Source organism: Thamnophis sirtalis, unplaced genomic scaffold (assembly GCF_051295495.1).
Source record: "Thamnophis sirtalis isolate CommonGarterSnake01/CBP01778 unplaced genomic scaffold, rThaSir2_p1.2 scaffold_14, whole genome shotgun sequence".
NCBI classification, from domain to species: Eukaryota; Metazoa; Chordata; class Lepidosauria; order Squamata; family Natricidae; genus Thamnophis; species Thamnophis sirtalis.
The window spans coordinates 4,000,935-4,024,791 of record NW_028261394.1 but is presented as its reverse complement, the minus strand read 5'-3'; the positions used below and the strand labels follow the sequence as shown (position 1 = coordinate 4,024,791).

Here is a 23,857-nt window from a genome sequence, read left to right as displayed (position 1 = left end):
GGCACCGTTTCTGAAAAGGCTGCCCTGTGGCCCTCAACGTTAAAACTCCAACCTGTTCAAACCAGGAGAATAGCAGTAGACTTATATACCACTTCATAGGGCTTTCAGCCCTCTCTAAGCGGTTTACAGAGAGTCAGCATATTGCCCCCAAAAATCTGGGTCCTCATTTTACCCACCTCGGAAGGATGGAAGGCTGAGTCAACCCTGAGCCGGTGAGATTTGAACCGCTGAACTGCTGATCTAGCAGTAGCCTGCAGTGCTGCATTTAACCACTGCGCCACCTTGGCTCAGGAGAATGTCTCTGGGCACCTCGGCGAGGAAAACGCGCAGAGGAAACTTGCTTTCATTGCGTCTGTGCGCGCTTGAGAAATCATGTTTACGTTTTTCGTCAACGCACAAAAGCCTATTGCGGTCTAGTTCTGGAAATATGAGCTGTCTAAACAAGCAGCTGTGATGTCCCAAATGTGCTTTTTTCAAGAGGCAACTGGGCTTTAGGTTTTTTTCTTTCAAGACGTGTCATTTCTCATCTCAGAAGCTTCTTCTGAAGAAGCTTCTTCAGAGCTAAGAAACTTCTTCAAAAACTGAAGAAGCTTCTTGGATGAGAAGCAAAACGTCTTCAAAGAAAAAGCAAGAAAGTCCAGTTGCCTCCTGAAAAAGCCCCTTTGGGACAACCCTGACCTGGAGGACTGAGAATCTCCATAAACCTTGAAGACGAAGCTCTGAAGAAGCTTCTTGGATGAGGTCTCCAAAGGTCTTCAAAGAAAAAAACAGGGTCCAGTTGTCTCTTTCAGTCCTCTTTGACCTGGAGGACTGAAAGGACCTGGAGGACTCTTGAAAAAGCACCTTTGACCTGGAGGACTGAGAATCTCCATAGGAGCTTAACGCATGATCCTGATTTCTTTTTGAGTCTGACCACCAAATATTTAAGAGGAGAAACAATATTCCACTCTTAAGAGTGTCCCGGACCGCTTGTAGAAAGGCTCTGGACCGCGATCCTCCTTCTCTGTCAATCAAACGCGGAATAATAGCCAGTAGCTATTGGGGAGGAAGATGTCATACTCAAGGGTAGAAGGGGATGTGTGGGGTTGAGAGGAGGCATCGCCGACAGTTCGTGTCGCGTCTCGTTCCTTCTTCATCAATACCATGCACAACATTTCAGATCTGTCAAAACCTCGACATCTGTCACTTTTAACTCCGTACCTGAGTCACACAAGGGTATTCACAAGACATGCGGGCACGCGCGCACACACACACACACACACACACTCGGGAGCTCCAACTACCCTCTCTGTGAAACTCCAGGTGGATCAAATCACCTCAGCAACACTTTCTGCGTCCCCCAATTAGCCGGGGTATCGGAAGAACATTCTAGACCATTCTCTCCCATTCCATCCCTGTTCGCTCCTCAGGTTGAATCTTTTTTCCTCCCCCCCCCTCCACTTTTTTTTTTTGGATTCGTCTTCTCCTGGATTTATCTCTCGCAAGAATATAATTATGTTAAAGGACTATAGATTGCCAAGAGACACGAGTGTTTTTGGCAGGCTGCCTCGGATTTATCTACAGATCTTCACGAAGAGAAAACTCCGTTATGAATGGCTTCTCGAGGGAGGGGAGGAGGGGGGGGGCACGCGAAAGGAAAAAAAGAAGCAGCAACGCCGCCAGATTTTGGCGTGAAGGCAGCAACTTGTCATCCAACCGCTGTTGTTTTTCGGCTGCTCAATTGCTTCTGACTCTTCGAGACCCAACGGAGGCAATTTTGCCAGGATTGTCTGTCAGCAGCTACCGTATTTTTCGGAGTATAAGACGCACCGGAGAATAAGACGCAGCAAGGTTTTGAAGAGGCAAATTTTAAAAAAAAAGTTTTTGCACTCTGCAGGCATCTCCAAAAAAGGCCCGTTTTTTGCAAAAATGGGCCAGTTTTCTTTTCCAAAAAAGGGAGCATAAATAGCCTTTAGGAGGCTTGTAGAGTGCTCCTGCGGGCTGGGGAGGGGGAAATAGAGCAAAAAAGGCTTGTTTTTCACTCATTTCTGCCCTCTCCAGCCCCCAGGAGTAGTCTGAAAGCCCCCTAAAGGCTATGCACAGCCATTTTGGTGAAGGGTGAGGTTTCTGGAGGCAAAAAATTGCTGTATTCAGTGTATAAGATGCACCCAGATTTTCAGCCTCTTTTTTGAGGGAAAAAGGTGCGTCTTATAATCCAAAAAACACGGTACTTGTTGGAGTTCTTGTAAGCTTGCTGTTGCAGGCAGAGTATTTTCTCCCAATGAAGGTTGACCTTTTCATAGGAAGTTTCTTGGAGATGGAATCGTTTCATTGCTGGACGGGTTAAGTCCTTCTGAATTCTGTACGATTAATTTCTGAATAAAACTAGGTTGTTCTTTCGAGAGAACCGGATGGCTTAATTGCACCCCATCCCCTTGCTGTGAAAACCCAAGCCCGAAATTCCGGTGGTTTAAGTGAGACGTTTTGTTAAGTGAGTTTTGCCCCGTTTCTCGCCACAGTTGTTAAGTGAATCACTGCAGGGGATAGGTTAGGATCCCCAATTGTTAAACGAATCCCATTTCCCCATTGACATTTGCTTGTCACAAGATCACAAAAGGAGATCATATGACTATGGAGAGGCTGCAAAGGTCGTAAGTGTGAAAAACAGACATACCTTAGAACAATTAACCAGTGGAACAACTTGCCTCCAGAAGTTGTGAATGCTTCAACACAGGAAGTTTTTAAGAAGAAGTTGGATAATCATTTGTTTGAAGTGGTGTAGGGTTTCCTGCCTAAGCAGGGGGTTGGACTAGAAGACCTTTAAGGTCCCTTCCAACTCTGTTATTCTATTCTATTCTATTCTATTCTACTCTACTCTACTCCATTCTATTCTAAAATATGAGTTCAGGTATTTGTTTTCAAGGAATTCAGAAAGTTGAACCTCAGGAGGAAACCTGGGTCTATCCTCCATTAAGAGAACCAAGGTCCATCTTTGGTAACATCCTTTGACCAGCATTGCAAATAAAAATGAAAATGATTTACGGCAGAAAACCGATCCCCAGAGAAATGCTGATACTGGCAATATCTAAGACAGCCTTTCCATTCCCACTGCTTTATAGAACGAGCTGCTGGCTCAAAATTCTAGCAAGTTTCTCTGCAAATATCTAAGAGGTCTTGTGATGGAGAAAAGCTAGCTTTGGGAAATTCATCTCGTCTAAGAAAACTGGGCAATGTCTACTGTGGCTTAGATGCTGCCTTGATAGTACTTTGAGATGTTCCACGGTTGATATCTGAAGCACAAAGACATTTTGGAGAAAGGGTGGCCGTGGTGGTGAACAGTCTTGGGGATAACATCCAGTATCCTCAACGCCACCCAATCAGATCCCTAAAGTATCGTTCTGGAAATTATAAAACTGAGCAGGCCATCAATCTGGGGGTGATAATAGCTGCTGTCTACACAGCCTAAAGGGTTGTCGTAAACTCCTTGGATGGCTGTGCAAAATGCATCAATGGGTCAATCCTCCTTAAAGATAAAGGTAAAGGTTCCCCTCGCACATGTGTGCTAGTTGTTCCCGACTCTAGGGGGCGGTGCTCATCTCATTTCAAAGCTGAAAAGCCAGTGCTGCCCAAAGACGTCTCCGTGGTCATGTGGCCGGCATGACTCAACGCCGAAGGCACACGGAACTCTGTGACCTTCCCACCAAAGTGGTTCCTATTTTTCTACTTGCATTTTTTACCTGCTTTCGAACTGCTAGGTTGGCAGAAGCTGGGACAAGTCACGGGAACTCACTCCGTTACACGATACTAGGGATTCGAACCACCGAACTGCCAACTTTCCGATCGACAAGCTCAGTGTCTTAGCCACTGAGCCCTTACTAATCCTCCTTCCTTGACACCATCTCAACCACCTTTGTCCAAGAGCGAAGCACTCTCCATGGTTCTCCTTTGGTTTAATGGGTCCCTTCCTCCATCATCGTTAATGAAAATATGCAAATTCGGAGATGCCAGGCGTTTATTGCGGAAAAAAAAAAAGGAAGAACAGAGGGCAAGTCCCATTTTCAGTGATGAATGAGACGCAGCCTTAGCCACGCAGCAACGAGAAGGCCTCGTATGATTATGGAGACAAATTGCAAATACAACCCCTACTCATTGGGCAGGTTAGCTACGGCGTGATTTACTCTCGCTATTGAATACTTAATTCCGGAAAGGTCACTGCGCTCAATTACTCACCCACAGGAGAAAGGTAAATTACATGGGGTGCATATGGGGCGGGGAGTTGAGGAAGAAGCCTTGTTAGAAGTTATCCAGAGAACAGCTTAATGAACTACCTTCTGCCAAAGTTCACGAACTAGTCTGGCTACTTCACAGTGGTGGGATTCAATTTTTTTTTACTACTGGTTCTGTGGGTGTGGCTTGATGGGCGTGGCCAGGTTGTCATGTGACTGGGAGGGCGTGGCCAATTTACCCGTCATTTTGCAATTTAGCAGTCCATTAAAGAATACACAGCAGCCCCCCCCCCTTTTCTATTCTTCTTTTTAATACTGCGTGAAGTTTTTACTCGCGCGCCATTTTGGGCCTGGGAGCCAAAACGGGATAGCAATAGCAATAGTTAGGCTTATATACTGCTTCATAGGGCTTTCAGCCCTCTCTAAGCGGTTTACAGAGTCAGCATATTGCCCCCAACAACAATCTGGGTCCTCATTTTACCCACCTCGGAAGGATGGAAGGCTGAGTCAACCTTGAGCCTGGTGGGATTTGAACAGCCAAACTGCTGAACTGCAGTCAGCTGAAATAGCCTGCAGTGCTGCATTTAACCACTGCGCCATCTCGGCTCTTGGGATGTGTGGGGACTCCTGGAAGGGGCAGGGTAGAGAGGGATGGGGTCAGCCAGAGGTGGCATTTGCTGGTTCTCCAAACCGGTTAAATTTCCGCTACCAGTTCGTGCAAACCAGTACGAACCGGTTGAATACCACTTCTGCTACTTTGGCTTGCTGCTCTGATGGTGGTTTTTTTATTCTGGCCGTAGATCCTGTGGAATCTGCTCGGCTGAGAATCGCTCTTACTAAAATTGGACCACTCGGCAAAACCGAACTGCGTGGCTCTATGATGGGATGTAGTATGGAAGTGGATCCCCAGGAGGGAAGGGGTGGATTCCAGAGGAGTAAGAGGCAATTCAGCCCAGAAATCATGTGTGAGAGAAAGAGGGTGAAGACAGCCCCTCCTTAATAATTCCCAGAGTATACTGTAGATGCAGATAGTAGAGACTTCAATCTGGCAAGATTCTGTCTCTAGGTATGGAACAATGAAGAACTCAGCTTGGAAGAGCAGACAGATGTCATTCTTGGTTTTGGACCTGACAGAAATGGACTGGTGTAAGAAATGCCTTCCGGGTGCGAATCTACGTTATGACAATCCCAAGCCAAAGGAAATGCTTGGAAAAAAACACACCATTTAAGAGCAACAAGCTCCTTTCCCATCGCTTACCTGATTCTCGCGTACGGCCTCGCACCACCTCGCTCCAGGGTCCCGACCCAATGGCGTTGAAGGCTTGGATCTGTAGTTCATATTCAGTCCACTCCTGAAGATCCTCGACGGTAACTTCCGTCTCCAGTCGGTCGGTGATGGCCTTGGCCAGGGTAGGGCATTGCGTGTCCACACACCAGTACTTGATCCTGTAGCCCACGGATTCAGGGTTCCCATTGTATTGGGCATCAGGCAGAGGCTGAGCGTGGTCAGAAAAAGAAAGAAAAAAGGATCAGTGAGGATCACTTCCATCCACCCAGCCCACCAGGATAGGAAGGCAAGAAATGTTGCGAATCCCCTTGATTAGGGATTTACATCTGGTGGGATCATGGAAAAGGACCTTCTTGGTGGTGGCCTCTTCTCTATGGAACAAGAGCCGAGGTGGCGCAGTGGTTAAGGTGCAGTACTGCAGGCCATTTCAGCTGACTGTTATATGCAGTTCAGCGGTTCTAATCTCACCGGCTCAAGGTTGACTCAGCCTTCCATCCTTCCGAGGTGGGTGAAATGAGGACCCGGATTGTTGGGGGCGATATGCTGACTCTGTAAACCGCTTAGAGAGGGCTGAAAGCCGTATGAAGCGGTAGATAAGTCTAACTGCTATTGCTATCATTCACTTGGAGGTACAATAGTCTTGTTGCTTTTTCGAAAGGCCCTGAAGACATGGTTTTCTCAGTGGATCACTGAGGATCCCAAACGGAGTCGGAACCGATCAAGTGGTTGATTTTTTATTGTGTTGTTGCTGCCGTGGGGGAAAGGGGATTATGGGCTGTCCTTATTTTTAATGTTGCAAGACACCCGGAGTGAGTTGGGAAGCCATATGCCTTTGTTTAGCAAATAAATAAAACAAATATTCTTACAAACGACCTTAGCAAGTAGGAGGATTCTAGAACTACGGGGAGATGTTTGAAATGAGCGGTCTTTGGCGCTCTCTGGGTTTGGTTGATTTTCTGAAGACCTTTCATTACCCAACTAGGGAACATCATCAGGCAGCATGGATGATGTTATTTAGTTTGGGTAATGAAATATCTACAAGACCCCCACAGTGCAAACATCTCTCTGTAGTTCTAGAATCCTTGTGTAGAATCCTTGTAGCTGAGGGTTGAAATGAGAGGTCCTTGGTGCTCTCTGAGCTTGAAGACATTTCATGACCCAACTAGATTACATCATCAGTACTAGAAGGGTTTCTGGAGAGGAGGAGGAGAAGGAGGACTGTGGGGTCCTTGATGCTCTCTGAGCTTGGTGGTTTTCTTGCAGATGTTTCATGGCCCAGACTAGGTAACATCATCAGTACTAGAAGGGAGTGAGAGGAGGAGGAGGAGGAGGAGGAAGAGGAGGAAGAGGAGGAGGAGGAAGAGGAGGAGGAGGAGGAGGAGGAAGAGGAGGAGGAGGAGGAGGAGGAGGAGGACTGTCAGGTCCTTGGTGCTCTCTGAGCTTGATTGTTTTCTTGCAGGCGTTTCGTTACCCAACTAGGCAACATCATCAGTTCAGCTCTCCTTTCAACCCTGAGCTACAAGGATTCTCTTTTGTTCGTTGTTTGAACTTTGAGAGCTGATCGCTGTCTGCGAACTACTAAGACAGATCCCGACATGTGGCTCACACTATTAATAACACTAATTATACAATCAGGTGATCCACACCTGTCGGTTTTTTGCCCGCCTCTCGGGCTCCATGCCAATTAATCCACCTTCCCCATTTAGTGCAACACCCCACGCCTCTTTCTTTGACTGGGGCCCAAAATGCCAGTTTGGGTGCTCATACTGGCATCTGGGGTACGTCTGCTGGGATTTGCTTTTATAAGGCCAATGGCGAACAAGAGGAGAAATTAATTCCCATAGTAGTTAATGGGGTGCCTTAATGAGCTGGAGAGTGCACAGGGTTTTTTTTTGGGGGGGGGGGGAGGAAAGGCTTCCTTCTCTGCAAGATGAGATAGCGGATTTGCTTGGAGAAATTGGGGAGCGGGGGATTTTTTCTCTCTCTCTCTTTTTTTTTTTTGCATTCGGTAGCAGAAGAGGAAGGCGTCTCGCAGTGGCCGAGCAGCAGGAGAAATTGGAATATTTGAATGAATTTTCATCAAGCGAGGGTGGGTCAGCCGTCAAAGGCACAAGATAAATCCATTTATCAAAGGCCGTGCCATTTATCACCCGGTCCCCGAGTTAATCACTCAGCTCTGTAATCTATCACGGAGATATAACCTCCACATTCACGCCTGTTTCTACGTGAAAACCATTTTCTTTGCAGTTTAAAACTTTTCGGAAATTCGACGGAGAGCAGCTCCAGCAGCCAAGAATTCATTCTCATTTGCTTTGGAGTCGTATTGCCTTAGTAAACAAAGAGGCAACATATGGTTGAGTCCCATTATGTTGCCTTGGAAATGTCTTGCTAGGATTTTGTTGGCCTGTTGGTGTATCAGCCCTACCTAAGGGAGAAGGGCAGGCTCTGATTTATGCCTGCCCAGATGCAGATAAGAAACAGCAAAGAAATTGCAGGGGGGGGGTGGGGAATTAGAGGGGAATTCAGTTACCGGTATGGGTTTTTTAGGGGTAGAGGAAGAAATAACAAAAGAAAAAAAATAATGGCATCATCCATCCCTATCATTTCTAGAAGTATAATGGGAAGAGGAGAAAGCAGAACTGGGTGGTGGAGTGAAGTGTGTCACCTGCTTAGAATCATTACATTGCCACAAGCGATCCAACCCCTCTTGAATTCTGTCGATCCTTAAGTAAAGATGAAGGCAAAGGTTCCCCTCACACCTATGTAATAGTCGTTCTTGACTCTAGGGGGCAGTGCTCATCTCCGTTTCAAAGCCGAAGAGCCAGCGCTGTCTGGAGACATCTCTGTGGTCATGTGGCCAGCATGACTCAACGCCGAAGGCTCACCGAAAGCTGTTACCTTCCCACCAAAGGTGGTTCTTATTTTTCTATTTGCATTTTTTATGTGCTTTTGAACTGCTAGGTTGGCAGAAGCTGGGACAAGTCACGGGAGCTCACTCCGTTACGCGGGGCTAGGGATTCGAACCGCTAAACTGTCGACCTTTCTGATCGACAAGCTCAGCGTCTTAGCCACTGAGCCACCATGCCCTATCCTTATCTGCGTCAATCCTTATCTGGTGCCAATTTAGCATTGAACTTTGACTAGATTCTTGTAGGTAGGCTTGAACATTAAAGCTTTGAACGGCAACTTAGCACGTGGTCCTGATCCTTTGTGCCTTAGAGTTTGTGTCCCATTATTCTCAAACATCTCAGGGCTTCCCAGGACTGACATTCCACCCACCTGGAGGTCAATTCAAGGAGAAGACTCTCCGAAGAGAAACCGTTAGGAAGCCATGCTTTCTTCTACACTGGTCAGTTATTGGTAACTTACCACCCAGCGGACCCACAAGCTTGTCTCACTGGCAGTGCGCACAGTCACACTCCCTGGTGCCACATCTGGGGGTGCCTGGAGGGTCTGAATGACCCGCGAGGGCTGGCTGAATGGGCTTTGGCCAACGATGTTTTCCTGCTTCATCCTGAACCTGTTGGGCAAAGAGAGGTGTCAGAATATTCATGAACTGGCAGAGACATGGTAACTAAGTCAGCCAGTGAGGCTTATTTGGAAACAGGAACTTAAGTAAGACGTCTGGGTGTGGCTTAGCTGTATTAAGCTCTGAGATCTGAACTGAAACATGTCTTTCCTTTCTACAACGTTGGAGCCACACAGAACCAGGACAAATGGGAAGCTTCAGTTCTATTATTTTCACTACTGTGAATCATGGTGGATCTGATTAATAGGGGCAGCGTGCAAATCTAAAGATTAATTCCATAAATATGCTTCTGTCGCAGAATGTACTGAATATGCCCTGCATCTTACAAGGATAGGAAGCCCATAGATGTGGCGTACAGAGATCGCAAGGAAGAATGCCTGATCTATAAACCTACACACGAAAAGTCGGCCCATGCATTCATGCTCCCCTTTTGCTGAAGCTGTTTGTCTTCTGACAGAGGCAGTTTGAGGATGGACCTTCCAATTCCAGAAAAAAGTATTAGCTACAAAAAGTATTAGACTCCAGTGATCAGAAGCAGAGTCATTATAATGGAAAGAGAAAGCTTTGGGTTAAAGTCGTACTGTGTTAAGGTATTATCTTCTCAACCTGTCCTGGATTTTTCTCCCACTGAAATGTTAGGACTGAAAGAAAAATCTCCTTCAGCCTTGTTAAGAGGGTGCATTAACAAAACGGGCTTTAAGCAAAACGACGTCATTAATTTCCCAACAACAACAGACAAGAGAAAAGAAGGATGTTTGACAGAACTTATTTAACAGATGAACAGAGTTGGAAGGGACCTTGCAGGTCATCTAGTCCAACCCCCGCCCAAGCAGGAGACCCTACACCACTTCTGACAGAGGGCAGTCCAGTTTCTTCTTGAAAGCTTCCAGGGATGAAGCTCCCACAACTTCCGAAGGGTCAATTGTTCACCCTGTTAGAAAATTCCTCCTTATTTCCAGGTTGAATCTCTCCTTGGTCAGTTTCCATCCATTATTCCTTGTCTGGCCTTCAGGTGCTTTGGAGAATAGCTGGACCCCCTCCTCTCTGGGGAAGCCCCTCAAATATTGGAAGACTGCTATCCTGTCTCCCCTGGTCCTTCTCTTCCCTAGACTAGCCAGGCCCAGTTTGACAAAAAGGAGGTCAAAGTTCAACAGTTCTCGCTTTCTCCTCTTCGTCCTTTGATGAAGTTGTGAGATGTCACATCGAGTCCCATCACGATACATGGGACCCACAAGCCCAGGCTTCACCTGGACGCGGTATTTTCCCCCCCAAACTGTTGTGTCGAGGCTCATGCAAAGATTTCTAGGAGACTCGACCAAAACATGACAAATGAAATTCAGTCGGGAGAGCCATCTACAATGGCCTAACAGATGGACGTGGAGCAGGTACGTCCAAGCTAGCTCTGCCAATGGCCTCCGATGACTTTCTCCATCAAGCAATGTGTCTAGGCCGTTGCCAGCTTTTCTTTTTTCCTTTAAAACTGGCCCTGCTCCTGTGCCACAAACTCAGACACAGATACAGAGCAGGTGGCACATTCATCAACACAGCGATCCGTGGAAAGTTTTGGATGCTGCCTTTTCCTGGTGTCAACACGCCAATGAGCCTGGAGCAGTGGTGGGATTCAAATAATTTACCAACCAGTTCTCTGCCCTAATGACCAGCTGGGTAGGCGGGGCTCGGTGGTCATGTGATCACGTGGGCGTGGCCAAGTCAATGTCACTCAGGTCGATGGGCACTTCGCCTTAGTTGTTACAATGGTAATAAGGGTTAACTGGAGAGGCAGTTTCTGTAAGCAGGGCAATAAAGGTGAGGCTAGAAACAACACCAGAATGTCTCCTTCCTGCCTTCCTTACAGGATTAGCCCTGGAAAGTGGACGGAAACAAAAGATTTCTTCCAACCGGTTCTCCGAACTGCTTAGAAAGTTACCAACCGGTTCTCCCGAATAGGTGCGAACTGGCTGAATCCCACCACTGGCCTGGAGGAATATTGATAAATGGTGAAGGGCCGAGACTGCAGACAGAAATCTCCAGTTTCTTAAAAGCAAGGATAGAGAGGAGCGTTCTCCCTCTTTCTTCTTTCATTTTTTTCCCCTTTCCCCCTTTTAATCTAGCCCAGAGGTGGGCAGCTGGGGGTACGCAGGGGTTCGGGAGAACCTCTAGCTAAGATTTTGTGCAGTTCGGAGAACCCCCAAATCCCACTCCTGGCTGGCCCCCATCCACCCTGCTACTCCCAGGAGTCCTCATGCAGCCCATTTGGGATGTAGGTAAGGACTGTGTGGGCGATATGCTGACTCTGTAAACCGCTTAGAGAGGGCTGAAAGCCCTATGAAGCGGTAGATAAGTCTAACTGCTATTGCTATTGCTATTCCCTGGTTTCTATCACTTATCCTAGCTGAGGTGGCGCAGTGGTTAGGGTGCAGTACTGCAGGCCACTTCAGCTGACTGTTATCTGCAATTCAGCGGTTCTAATCTCACCGGCTCAAGGTTGACTCAGCCTTCCATCCTTCCGATGTGGGTGAAATGAGGACCCAGATTGTGGGGGCGATATGCTGACTCTGTAAACCGCTTAGAGAGGGCTGAAAGCCCTATGAAGCGGTAGATAAGTCTAACTGCTATTGCTATTGCTATTGCTATTTTTAAACGGATGGGTAAGTCTAGTTTAACGAAAGAGCGCAAAAATGCTCCAAAGCCAGAATAATGCCTCTGAACGATCGTATCAAAATAATTATGCACAGTCGGCATGGAATGCATCTAACACGCCTTTCCGTCCCTCGGTTGGGCCAAACTACGCCGAAAATAAAATAAAAAACCCCCCTCAATTCATTCCAATTTACGGGTTTATCTATTGTGCCTGTTTTCCTCTTGCTATCTTCTCTTCGTCCCTTTGGCTTCAGTGGGACGATTAACATTACAACAGGAGCATAAATAGTCAAAAAAAAAAATTCTAGTCTTTACGATTTTTGTAATGTAAGATTTACATTACAAGCGGGGAATAAATAGGGAAACTGGCGGCTCCCGCTTCTGATCTGAATCTCGTCCCTTTGATCGCGATGCCGTTACGAAGCATGATTTTCCGTTTCATATTCAAAACGCGCCCAGATTAAAACCACAACATTGCACGCCATTGTTTTTATTCCTAATTCTCCGAATTCGTTAAAAAAAAAACGTCTTTGTCAAAAAAAGATGCTAGATGATACCGGGGAATGAATCTGAACACGGGGAGACATTTTCGTTGCTTCTGCCAGAATTTTGCTGAGAAATTTTTTAAAGGCCTTTATTTTATGTTAAGGGGTTTAATTGGGGGGGGGGGGGCAGAAGCAATAAAAGAACCTATGGTTGTTAAGAAAGTAATTTAAGTAAAAATGGGAAGGGAGACTTAAACGGTGCCACAATCTTGTCTATTTTTGGTATAGCGCCTACGGTAAATGATATTTTTCTGAGCTTTTCTTACATTAACGGTTTCTTATATAAAAAGTATGCCAGCGTGCCATTCGAGCACCACGGCATAAAAGCAGGCATGATTTTGAGTTGGTGGGTTTCAGATCTGCCTTCCAAAAGTCCCAGTGAATAAGACATTGTAAATTCTCCATAGATCAAGCATTTGTTCTTCACAATAAGCTCCATCTCCAAGGCCAGGCAAGCTCTTTGTCAGAAATCCCAGGAAATAGGGCAGGGTAGAATGGCAAAAACTTCTGAATGCTCACTTGATAACGTAAACTTCTTGGGATCTTCTGACCATTTGTAACACCGTTGTTTGAGGCTTGAATTGGTATATTGAGACCGAATGAGAATGAAGAGAGCCAGTTTGGTATTACAGTTAAGATGTTCGCCTAGAAACCAAGAGATGGTGAGTTCTAGTCCTCCTTTAGGCATGAAAGACAATTGGGTGCCTTTAGGCCCATCACCAGGAGACTGTGAGTTCTAGACTTGCCTTAGGCATGAAAGCAAACTGGGTGATGTTGGACTAACTGCCAGGAGACGGTGAGTTCTAGCCCTGCTCTAGGCACACAAGCTAGCTGGATGACCTAAGGCCAGTATCCCTTTTTCAGCCACCTTGGGAAAATTGGAGGAAGGAGGAGCATTAAATCTGTTTGCATTGACTTACTTATAAAGTAATAAAGGCAGGATAGAAATCGAATAAAAATAAGTAAATAACCCTGACCTACATCTGATTTAATATTGAAACTTCTTTTGAGTACAGCTACATGTGACAGCATGCTAAAAAGCAGAGACCTCTCCCTGCCAACTAAAGTGTGTCTAGTCAAGGCTGTGGTTTTCCCAGTTGCAATGGATGGCTGTGAAGGTTGGACCACAAGGAAGGCTGAGCGCCAAAGAATGGAGGCCTTTGAACTCTGGTGCTGGAGAAGAAGACTCCTGCATTGAGTCCCTTGGACTGCAAGGCCATCCAACCGGTCAGTCCTAGAGGAGATCCACCCTGGCTGCTCTTGAGAAGGACAGATCCTGAAGTGGAAACTCAAAGACTTTGGCCACCTAAAGGGAAGGAAGAAGGACTCCCTGGCGAAGAGCCTCATGCTGGGAAGGATGGAGGGCAAAAGAAGAAGGACTACAAGGCCATCCAAGTGGTCAGTCCTAGAGGAGATCAACCCTGACTGTTCTTTAGAAGGCCAGATCCTGAAGAGGAAACTCAAAGACTTTGGCCACCTGATGAGAAGGAAGAAGGACTCCCTGGAGAAGAGCCTCATGCTGGGAACGATGGAGGGCAAAAGAAGAAGGAATGCAAGGCCATCCAACCGGTCAGTCCTAGAGGAGATCCACCCTGGCTGCTCTTTAGAAGGCCAGATCCTGAAGAGGAAACTCAAAGACTTTGGCCACCTAATGAGAAGGAAGAAGGACTCCCTGGAGAAGAGCCTCATGCTGGGAATGATGGAGGGCAAAAGAAGAAGGACTGCAAGGCCATCCAAGTGGTCAGTCCTAGAGGCGATCAACCCTGATTGCTCTTTAGAAGGCCAGATCCTGAAGAGGAAACTCAAAGACTTTGGCCACCTAATGAGAAGGAAGAAGGACTCCCTGGAGAAGAGCCTCATGCTGGGAATGATGGAGGGCAAAAGAAGAAGGATTACAAGGCCATCCAACTGGTCAGTCCTAGAGGCGATCAACCCTGATTGCTCTTTAGAAGGCCAGATCCTGAAGAGGAAACTCAAAGACTTTGGCCACCTAATGAGAAGGAAGAAGGACTCCCTGGAGAAGAGCCTCATGCTGGGAAGGATGGAGGGCAAAAGAAGAAGGACTACAAGGCCATCCAACTGGTCAGTCCTAGAGGAGATCCACCCTGACTGCTCTTTAGAAGGCCAGATCCTGAAGAGGAAACTCAAAGACTTTGGCCACCTAATGAGAAGGAAGAAGGACTCCATGGAGAAGAGCCTCATGCTGGGAAGGATGGAGGGCAAAAGAAGAAGGACTACAAGGCCATCCAACTGGTCAGTCCTAGAGGAGATCCACCCTGACTGCTCTTTAGAAGGCCAGATCCTGAAGAGGAAACTCAAAGACTTTGGCCACCTGATGAGAAGGAAGAAGGACTCCCTGGAGAAGAGCCTCATGCTGGGAATGATGGAGGGCAAAAGAAGAAGGACTACAAGGCCATCCAAGTGGTCAGTCCGGGAGGAGATCAACCCTGGTTGCTCTTTAGAAGGCCAGATCCTGGAGAGGAAACTCAAAGACTTTGGCCACCTGATGAGAAGGAAGGACTCTCTAGAGAAGAGCCTCATGCTGGGAACGATGGAGAGCAAAAGAAGAAGGGGATGACAGAGAATGTGGTGGCTGGATGGAGTCACCGAAGCAGTCGGTGTGAGCTTCAATGGACTCCAGAGGATGGAAGAGGACAGGAAGGCCTGGAGGAACGTTGTCCGTGGGGTTGCAATGGGTTGGACATGACTTTGCAACTAACAACAACAACATGCGATAGACATGGGAGAAGCAGAGCATCATACAATAATATTCCTAATGCCGTTGGCTCCGTTTACAAAAAGAAACCACTGTCATATAAGCCAGCAACTGGGGTGCTGTTTTACCTACAAAGAATACCCAAAATCGATTACATCGGGAGAGCTTTAGGGGGAGGGAAATTCTCAGCCGGCGGGAAGTGTGAACGTATTCGGCAGCACTGTTTAGCAGGCCGTTTTGCACTTCGTTGTCTTCCCTAGATTAATTATTTTACTCCGCGGAGAATGACAATGAAAATGCACCAAGCTGAGTCATTCCAGGGCAAACTCTTCGGAGGTGCAAATTTAAGTTCTTTGGAGTAAACGTCTCTCTCCCCCCACACCCACTGTCCCTCCCACCGGTGCTTGGAGACCCTAATGCTGCTCCCTGCTGCCGGCAGCATGCCAGTAGACACAAGCAATGAATTACCAGCTGTTGTTTTTTTACCTGTAATGAGTGTAAGGTGTGAGGTTTGGAATCTCCAACAACTGAGCATTTGACTCCTTCTCCACTTCGCACAGAGTTATCCACTCTTCTTCCTCTCCTATCACGCCAACCTATGGAAAGGGGAAGGGGGGGATTTTATGTTATGTTATGTTGTTATGTTTATTACACTTGTATGCCGCCCTATTCCCGAGGGACTCAGGGCGGCTAACAAACAAGGTGGGGAGGGGGGAAATACAAAAAACAAACAAAGACAAAAACAAATACAAAAAAACAGCTTAAAAACAACGCAACAGTCGCAACAATTCAAGTGGGGCTGGGAACTCAACAGCTCCAGGCCCGCCGGAACAGCCAGGTCTTGATAGCTTTGCGGAAAGCCTGAAGGGTGGTGAGGGTCCGAATCTCCACGGGGGAGATCGTTCCAGAGGGCAGGAGCAGCCACAGAGAAGGCCCTCCCCCGAGGGGTCGACAGTCGACATTGGCTAGCGGATGGAATTCGGAGGAGGCCTAATCTGTGGGATTTAATTGGTCATAGGGAGGTAATTGGCAGGAGGCGGTCTCTCAAGTACCCAGGTCCGATACCATGTAGGGCATGTATGTATTTTGAGTAGACACACACATACACAAACACACAGAATAACAGAGTTGGAGCTTGGAGGCCTTCTAGTCCAACCCCCTGCTCACACAGGAGACCCTCTACCATTTCAGACAGGTAGCTGTCCAGTCTCTTTTTAAACACCCCCAATGATGAAGCAACCGCAACTTCTGAAGGCAAACGGTTCCATTGGTTGATTGTTCTCAATGTTAGGAAATTTCTCCTTGGTTTTAGGTTGCTTCTCTCCTTGATAAGTTTCCATCCGTTGTTTCCCCCCCCCCCCCCGCCTTCTGGTGCTTTGGAGAACAGGTTGACCCCCCCTCTTCTTTGGGGCAGCCCCTTAGATAGTGTAGCACTGCTATCATGTCACCCCTAGTCCTTCTTTTCATTATACAGGACATAATCAAATCCCTGCAACCGTTCTTCATATCCTTTAGCCTCCAGATCCCTAATCATCTTCCTTGTTCTTCTCTGCACTCTTTCTAGAGTCTCAATATCTTTTTTTTTAAATATCCTGGCAACCAAAACTGAATGCGATACTCAGAGGTGGGTTCCTACCAGTTCACACCAGTTTGGTAGAACCGGTTCGTCAAATCTACTGAACCGGTTAGAAGAGGTTCCACCAGTGGACCCGGAAAGCAGGCCACACCTACAGAAGAGGTTCCAAAAATTTTTGAAACCCACCACTGACACACACACACACAGACACACACACACACACACACACACACACACACACACAGACTCACACAGAAAGAGAAAGAGAAAGAAAGGAAGAAATAAAGAAATAAAAAAAGAAAAAAAGAAAGAAAAAATGAGAGATGAAAGAAAAAAAGGAAAAAGGGACAGAGAGACAAAAGGAAGGAAAGAGAGAGAGAGAGAGAGAGAGAACACATGGCCGGCAAGCCACTCCCACCAGGTCACATGGCCGGCAAGCCACTCCCACAAAGGAGGCCACACCCACAGAGTGGGTTCGAAATTTTTTTGAAACCTACCACTGGCAATACTCCCAAGTGCGGCCCTACCAAGACATTGTAAAATGGTATTAGCAACATTTTTTTTCAGCTCCCAATCGCAACCCAGTGTTCCTTTTAGGGTCCCTTCTATGCGTTACAGTCACAAGCTCAACTTGATGTTCGGGTTCCCGTCACTTCATCCCTTCAATCCGATCACCGGTCGGGGGGAGGACTTCACACACTGCTCTAAACACCTTGAAAAATGGGCAGGGCACCAACGTAGTGCGGTAAATATAAATTCAATTTGCAGGCATGCGCCAAAGGAGGCATGAAGGAGCTTAGAGCCTCCAGCGGGAAGTGCCACCGAGAAGTGGCGGGGGGGAAAGGAAATCAAAGGAATTGGAACTGTGGCAACAATCTGAATGTTATCTTTGTTCAAATGTTGTCCTTCTGGAGCGACCGACGGAACAGCCTTGGCAGGCGCTGAGAAGAAGGGTCCCATGCGAGAGCTCAAACCCAACGTCAGGTTTTTGTAATTAGAGGAGATTATTGGTACGGTCTCGAAGGGAACAGCTGACTCAGGACATGTCTGGAATGCGGAACGATTCCTCCTTGAAAAGCCAGCTGGGTGACAGGTGGCGAGATACCTGCCTATGGGGCTCAAGAGGCCGCAGACAGAATGCCTGTGATCTGGGGATGATCATTATGTCTAGTGCACCTGGAGTTTGCCCAGAGCTGTGCCACAATAGTAGACAAAGGCAGCCGAGCACATCGCCTGCTCTCCGTAGAAATGCCTAGCTAGCAAGCATCCGGAGCTGAGCTAAATTAGTTGGACGCCAGGAAAAGGAACACACAATTCGCCGCCTGAGATGGAAGCACAAAGAGAACGAGAACAGAGAAAGCTTTTCCTCTGGGTTGGCAGAAGCCACAATCTCTACCCGGGAGGTGTCCCAGTTACAAGGGTATCATCCTACTATCAAAAGGATCCCGTGGGCTGGTGAGGTTCTCCTTAGATATCGCTCAACCGCCAGGGATGTTGGCCTACAATATGAGAGAAGGGGTCTAAGATACGGATCGTCCGTCACTTACAACAGTTTGTTTGGGGACCGTTCAAAGTTACAACGGCGCAGGAAAAAGTAACAGCACTGTCCAAAGATGTTCTTTGTGGTCATGTGGCCAGCATAACTAAACGCCAAAGGCGCACAGAATGCTGTTCCCTTCCCACCAAAGGTGGATCCTATTTTTCTACTTGCATTTTTTTACATGCTTTCGAACTGCTAGGTTGGCAGAAGCTGAGACAAGTAATGGGAGCTTACTCATTACATGGCGCTAGGGATTCGAACTGCCAACTTTTCTGATTGACAAGCTCAACATCTTAGCCACTGCATCCCTTGTCTAACTACTCACCTCCAAACCTGTTCCCTTCCCACCAAAGGTGGTTCCTTTCTTCTACTTGCATTTTTTTAATGTGCTTTTGAACTGCTAGGTTGGCAGGAGCTGGGACAAGTCACGGGAGCTCACCCCGTTACGCGGCGCTAGGGATTCGAACTGCCGAACTGCCGACCTTTCGGATCGACAAGCTCAGCGTCTTAGCCACTGAGTCACGGCGTCCCTCAAGAAAGGTTGTAAAACGGGACAAAACTCACTTAACAAATGTCTCACTTAATAGCAGAAAAATTTGGGCTCAATTGTGGTCATAAGTTGAGGACTACCTGGAGGAGAGTCTGCTAATTTCTGGACAGAATCCCAGAAATGAACCCAGAAAAATTCACGAAGGAACACAGGAAGCTGTTAAACCACTGGTCACCTATTGTAGTATTTTCTGCCCAGAGACGATCTCGGAAAAGTTTAAGGGGAAATAAAAAAATCCAGAGCGTTCAATACGATGCTCTGTACCTACCATTTATAATTTATAAGGTTTATATTTCAAAACCATCAAAATTGGGCACATCTAGGCAATCAGTCTGAATGCCGGTGTGTTTTTCCGTTTTTTTTTTTTTTTACAAAAGAGGCCTTAAATTGATTCAGCTGGTTTTGATTTAAAGATCAGCAAAAGCATAAAATTGCCTGAATCCCAGGTTTTTTTACTTACCAAAAAGGAGGATGATATCAAGAGGCCCACTTTATACAATGAATGGATCTTAATGGCTTTGTTGACACTGAAAATGTGTCAGATGGGAAGGAGCAAGTTCCACATGTGAAGAGTGCAGTTAACTATGTTTTTATTGCTCAAGCTTAGGGCACAGGGATCTTCCCAGACTGACAGTTTGCACCTGGGAAAGACTAGATAAGGTTCAATAGCCTTCAGGGGGTTCAGAATTTGCCCGTTTTGTGCCTACATAAAGATTACAAGCTAATTCCCGTTTTGACTCCTCCGCTTGGCTCTCCCAGTCTCTGTCCAACAATGTTGTGGCCCGCCAGAGACAGGCGAAACTGGCAGCAGAGTCGGACAGTGAAGAGGTTGGGGAGGAACATGGGTTAGTCCTGGAGTCTGGGGAAGGCTCGGACAAGGACTCTGCATCGGCGGCAGAGAGGGGGCCAGAGCCGTCTGGTAGTTATGTGCTGCCTCTGGAGTCTGACGTCAGTGAGGCAGAAGAACAGTGTGAGCCTGTTCCCACTGTGTGCAGAGCTTCCAGAAGGCAAGAACGATTAAGACAAAAAGGGCAACTTGGGAGTAAGGCTTGGAGATGATTGCCCCCCTCCCATAAGACATAACAGAGGAGCAAATGGGGGTGAGCCTTTGCAGGAAGCAACTTTGTTCATTCTGGTCGGTTCAAACTCTTAAGAAACTCCGCTTGATTCTGTGCTCCGTTTGGCCTTGAAAAATTAATTGGCAATGAGGTCTCTGGCAGCGTTTCAAGGGAGATAAAGGTGGGTGCTTATCAGCCTTATCCCGAAAGACTTTGGCAGACTTCTGTCGGACTTTTTACAGACTGTTTGTGAATCATTAGGGCTGTAAATGAATTCTATCCATTCCACAGCCCATAATTCATTCCACAGCCATTTAAATAAAAGTGTTTTTGGGACTAAGCATATGATTTATACTGTCTCTGGAAGCCTAGGTCAGAAGATACAAAATCCATATTTCTATTGAAATATGGACTTGTGTGGCTAATAGACAAGCCATATTTCAATGCTTTCGATGCCCAAATTTAATGTAAATTTTAGAAATGATTTGGAAGAGAATTTTGAGAAGTATTACTTCAAGTTTTGTTATGCATCACATGCCTAGATGCCTATAAAACCACGCGATGTATCAGAAGATATACTTGTCTTTCTACATCCAGCTTTCCATTATTATGCCCCGGTTCCTATGTGCAGTTGGAGGGAAATGAAAAATTAATTCTAATATGTTTTAATAGACATTTTAAGAAGCACATCATGTGGATTCCTCTGTAAATCAGGATGATGGCATTACAAGGTCAAAAACATCTTGACCTGCATGAGATAAGGCACATATAACTTCATTTTCCTTTCACATAAAGTGGAATGAAATAGACTGAACTCACTGATATATATATTTTTTTAAAAATAACTAAAGATTTGGAGAACCTGGTAGTTTTCATGCAGGGGAAAATCAGATAAGGAAAAAAGAAAGATAATGGGGAAAATTTATGAGCGTTCCAAAAAGAAAAAAAGAACAAAGGAAGGAAAAAAAGAATGAAAAATAATGGAAAGACATCTTGTTTTCCCCAAAGTAAGATTATCCAGAAGCATTTTTTTTTTAAAGCTGTCCCTTTCCAGAAATACTGGAAAGTTTAACAGGAGTCCATCTTAATATGTTTAGGCCAGCCCTCTTTATTTTATTGGATCTGCATTGAGTATTCGACAGTGGAATGGGCTACATATTACTTCTGCCCGTTTTTCCCCGGGTCCAGAATCTAGAACAGTTTTACCCCATTCAGATATTTCAGAATTCCCTTCGTCTATTGCAAACACTGCATTTCTTCTATTTGTAAATTGATTGGTTTGATAAACTGCATTCTTATCGTGATGAATCACATGGACTTGACAGCTTCCTTAAGCATCAACAGCTGGGTTTTGACCAGTGGCTTTGAGTAGTATTTTTGATTGCTGATGTAGCTTTGGGAATGGGTTTAGATTTTGAAAGGAGAGGAAGTTTCTCCACAATCTACTAGCACTAATACTGCCACCCACACATTTCATGCCTATCTGTCTCCATCCATCCATCATCTATCATCTACCTACCTGCCTACCTACTTATCCATCATCTATCCATCTGTCTGTCTGTCTGTCCGTCCATCCATCCATCCATCCATCCATCCATCCATCTATCTATCTATCCATCCATCATCTATCTACCTACATACCTACTTATCCATCCATCATCTATCTATCTTTCTATCCATCCATCCATCCATCCATCATCTATCATCAATCCACCTACTTATCCATCATCTATCCATCTGTCTGCCTATCTAGCTATCCATCCATCCATCTATACCTACATACCTACTTATCCATCCATCATCTAGCTATCTTTCTATCCATCCATCCATCCACCCACCCATCAATTCATTCATCCATTCATCATCTATCATCTATCTACCTACATAACTACTTATCCATCCATCATCCATATCTATCTATCTATCTATCTATCTATCTATCTATCTATCTATCTATCTATCTATCTATCTATCTATCTACATAACTATCCATTCATCCATTCATCATCTAACATCTATCTACCTACATAACTACTTATCCATCCATCAATCCATCCATCCATCCATCCATCCATCCATCCATCCATCCATCATCTATCATCTATCTACCTACATAACTACTTATCCATCCATCATCCTCCATCCATATCTATCTATCTATCTATCTATCCATCCATCCATCCATCCATCCATCCATCTATCTTTCATCCATCCATAAATCCATCCATCCATCCATCTATCATCGATACAACCTCCCTGCCTTACAAGAAGGGACTCTGGGCACCGTACAACAATCAAATAAGAACAACAATGATGTAAATATGAACATTGTATGAATATTTTTAAAAATCAATATTGAAAACTAAGATACATTAACAAAGAAAAGGCAGAAGCCACAGGCAGGGAAAGAGTGAAGAAATCCTTAGCGGACCCTGAAGTGGACCCTGATCTTCATCTGAAGATCTTGTAGGTTCCCTGGAAGCCCCAGTTATGCCCGGTCACATAACCAGGTCTTGAGAGACTTCAGGGACATGAACAGGGATGGAGCTAACCCAGAGGTGGGTTCCTACCAGTTCGCACCAGTTCGGTAGTGTGTGTGTGTGTGTGTGTCAGTGGTGGGTTTCAAATTTTTGAAACCCACCACTGACACACACACACACACACAGACAGACAGACAGACAGACTCACACAGAGAGAGAAAGAGAAAGAGAAAGAAAGGAAGGAAGGAAGGAAGAAAGAAAGAAAAAAAGAAAGAAGAAAAAAAGAAAGAAAAAAGTGAGAGAGAGATGAAAGAAAAAAAGAAAAAGGGACAGAGAGACAAAAGGAAGGAAAGAGAGAGAGAGGGAAAGAGAGAGAAAACACATGGCCGGCAAGCCACTCCCACCAGGTCACATGGCCGGCAAGCCACTCCCACAAAGAAGGCCACTGTTGTCTGGGTCGTCGCTCCATCCCAAGAAAGGTTGTCTCCTGTCTTTTCTCAACATTGGCCTCATGGGCGAACCACGGGAATGTTACAGGCCACACCCACAGAGCAGGTTCGAAAAATTTTTGAAACCCACCACTGAGCTAACCTGACTTTGAGGTGTGGGGAGAATGTCCCACGATTCATTATATCAACAAACTAGAAAATGATGCTGTAGATGATTTCGAGATTCATGGTTTGGCTCCCTGCCCAGAAAACCTGTTAATTCACGGCAGCTGCAATTCTATCCACATCAACAATGGAGTGAGAATTACTACTCTTAATCCTGAGTAGACTTTTCTGCTTGAGTCATGATGTTGAGCTGGCCAAATTCCCGACCTGACAGGGGGCTGACCGGAGCGAAGTCCTGCAGATTTCATATTTATGGGCTAGCGAACTCGGGGAAATCTTGTCCTTTTCAGTCACTCCTAGAGAAACTTGAATCTGGGCGTTCTCCAAGTTATCCTCTCCGGGTGCCATCTGTCATCTCCCCCGAAATGATGGGAGTTCATTTACTGCCGATGAAAAGGGCTGCTTTAGCACAGTCAGAAAGCATCCTTGCGCCGTCTGTTTCAAGTTAGGAGGAGGGAGGGCGCCGGGAGGGGTGGGGGGGGGAGAGAGACGGACAGAAGTGAGCATCCGCAGCCAAGCCAAAGGATGCTGAAGAAGAGAGAGAGATTCATTCTGCAAAGCCAGCTTTAATGATGATTGGAAAGAAACTGGGCTTCCATGAGAGGAAACAGAGCAACAGGCATCCTGGTTAACAAGAAGCATCTAGCTGCCATGTTTTGGCCCAAGGAGAATCATCTGGAAGAATAATTCTGGCTGTATGTTTTCTCCTTAAGGAAGGATATCAAGGTCCGTGTGAACAAGCCTGCTGGTGAATGGATTCCTTTGCTTAGCTGTCATGCTTTCTGGCAGATTTTCACTGCTCTCTTTAACGGAGATGTTCAGAGGAATTGCAGCATGAGTTCTAGACCACGGATTGAAGGGTCTGGCACCTTATTTCAGCCCACTCTCCCCTTCCTGGACCCTCTTCTGCTCTCCAGCCAGATGAATTTCTTCTCTCCAATTTCCCCTAATGGTAAAGGTAAAGGTTCCCCCCTTGCACATATGCTCTAGTTGTTCCCAACTCTAGGGGGCAATGCTCATCTCCATTTCAAAGCCGAAGAGCCAGCACTGTCCGAAGACGTCTCCGTGGTCATGTGGCTGGCATGACTCAATGCCGAAGGCACACGGAAACGCTGT

The 23,857-nt window shown here is 46.1% G+C and overlaps 1 protein-coding gene across 1 annotated transcript in view; it reads right to left on the bottom strand.

Annotated features, from left to right (window-relative positions):
- Positions 1–23,857, bottom strand: part of SDK1 (sidekick cell adhesion molecule 1) — a 501,088-nt gene that overhangs the window by 114,536 nt on the left and 362,695 nt on the right. Inside the window, 3 exon segments of the mRNA XM_087729082.1 lie at positions 5,464–5,701; positions 8,863–9,013; positions 15,410–15,519. Coding sequence (XP_087585208.1) covers positions 5,464–5,701; positions 8,863–9,013; positions 15,410–15,519 — 499 coding nt within the window.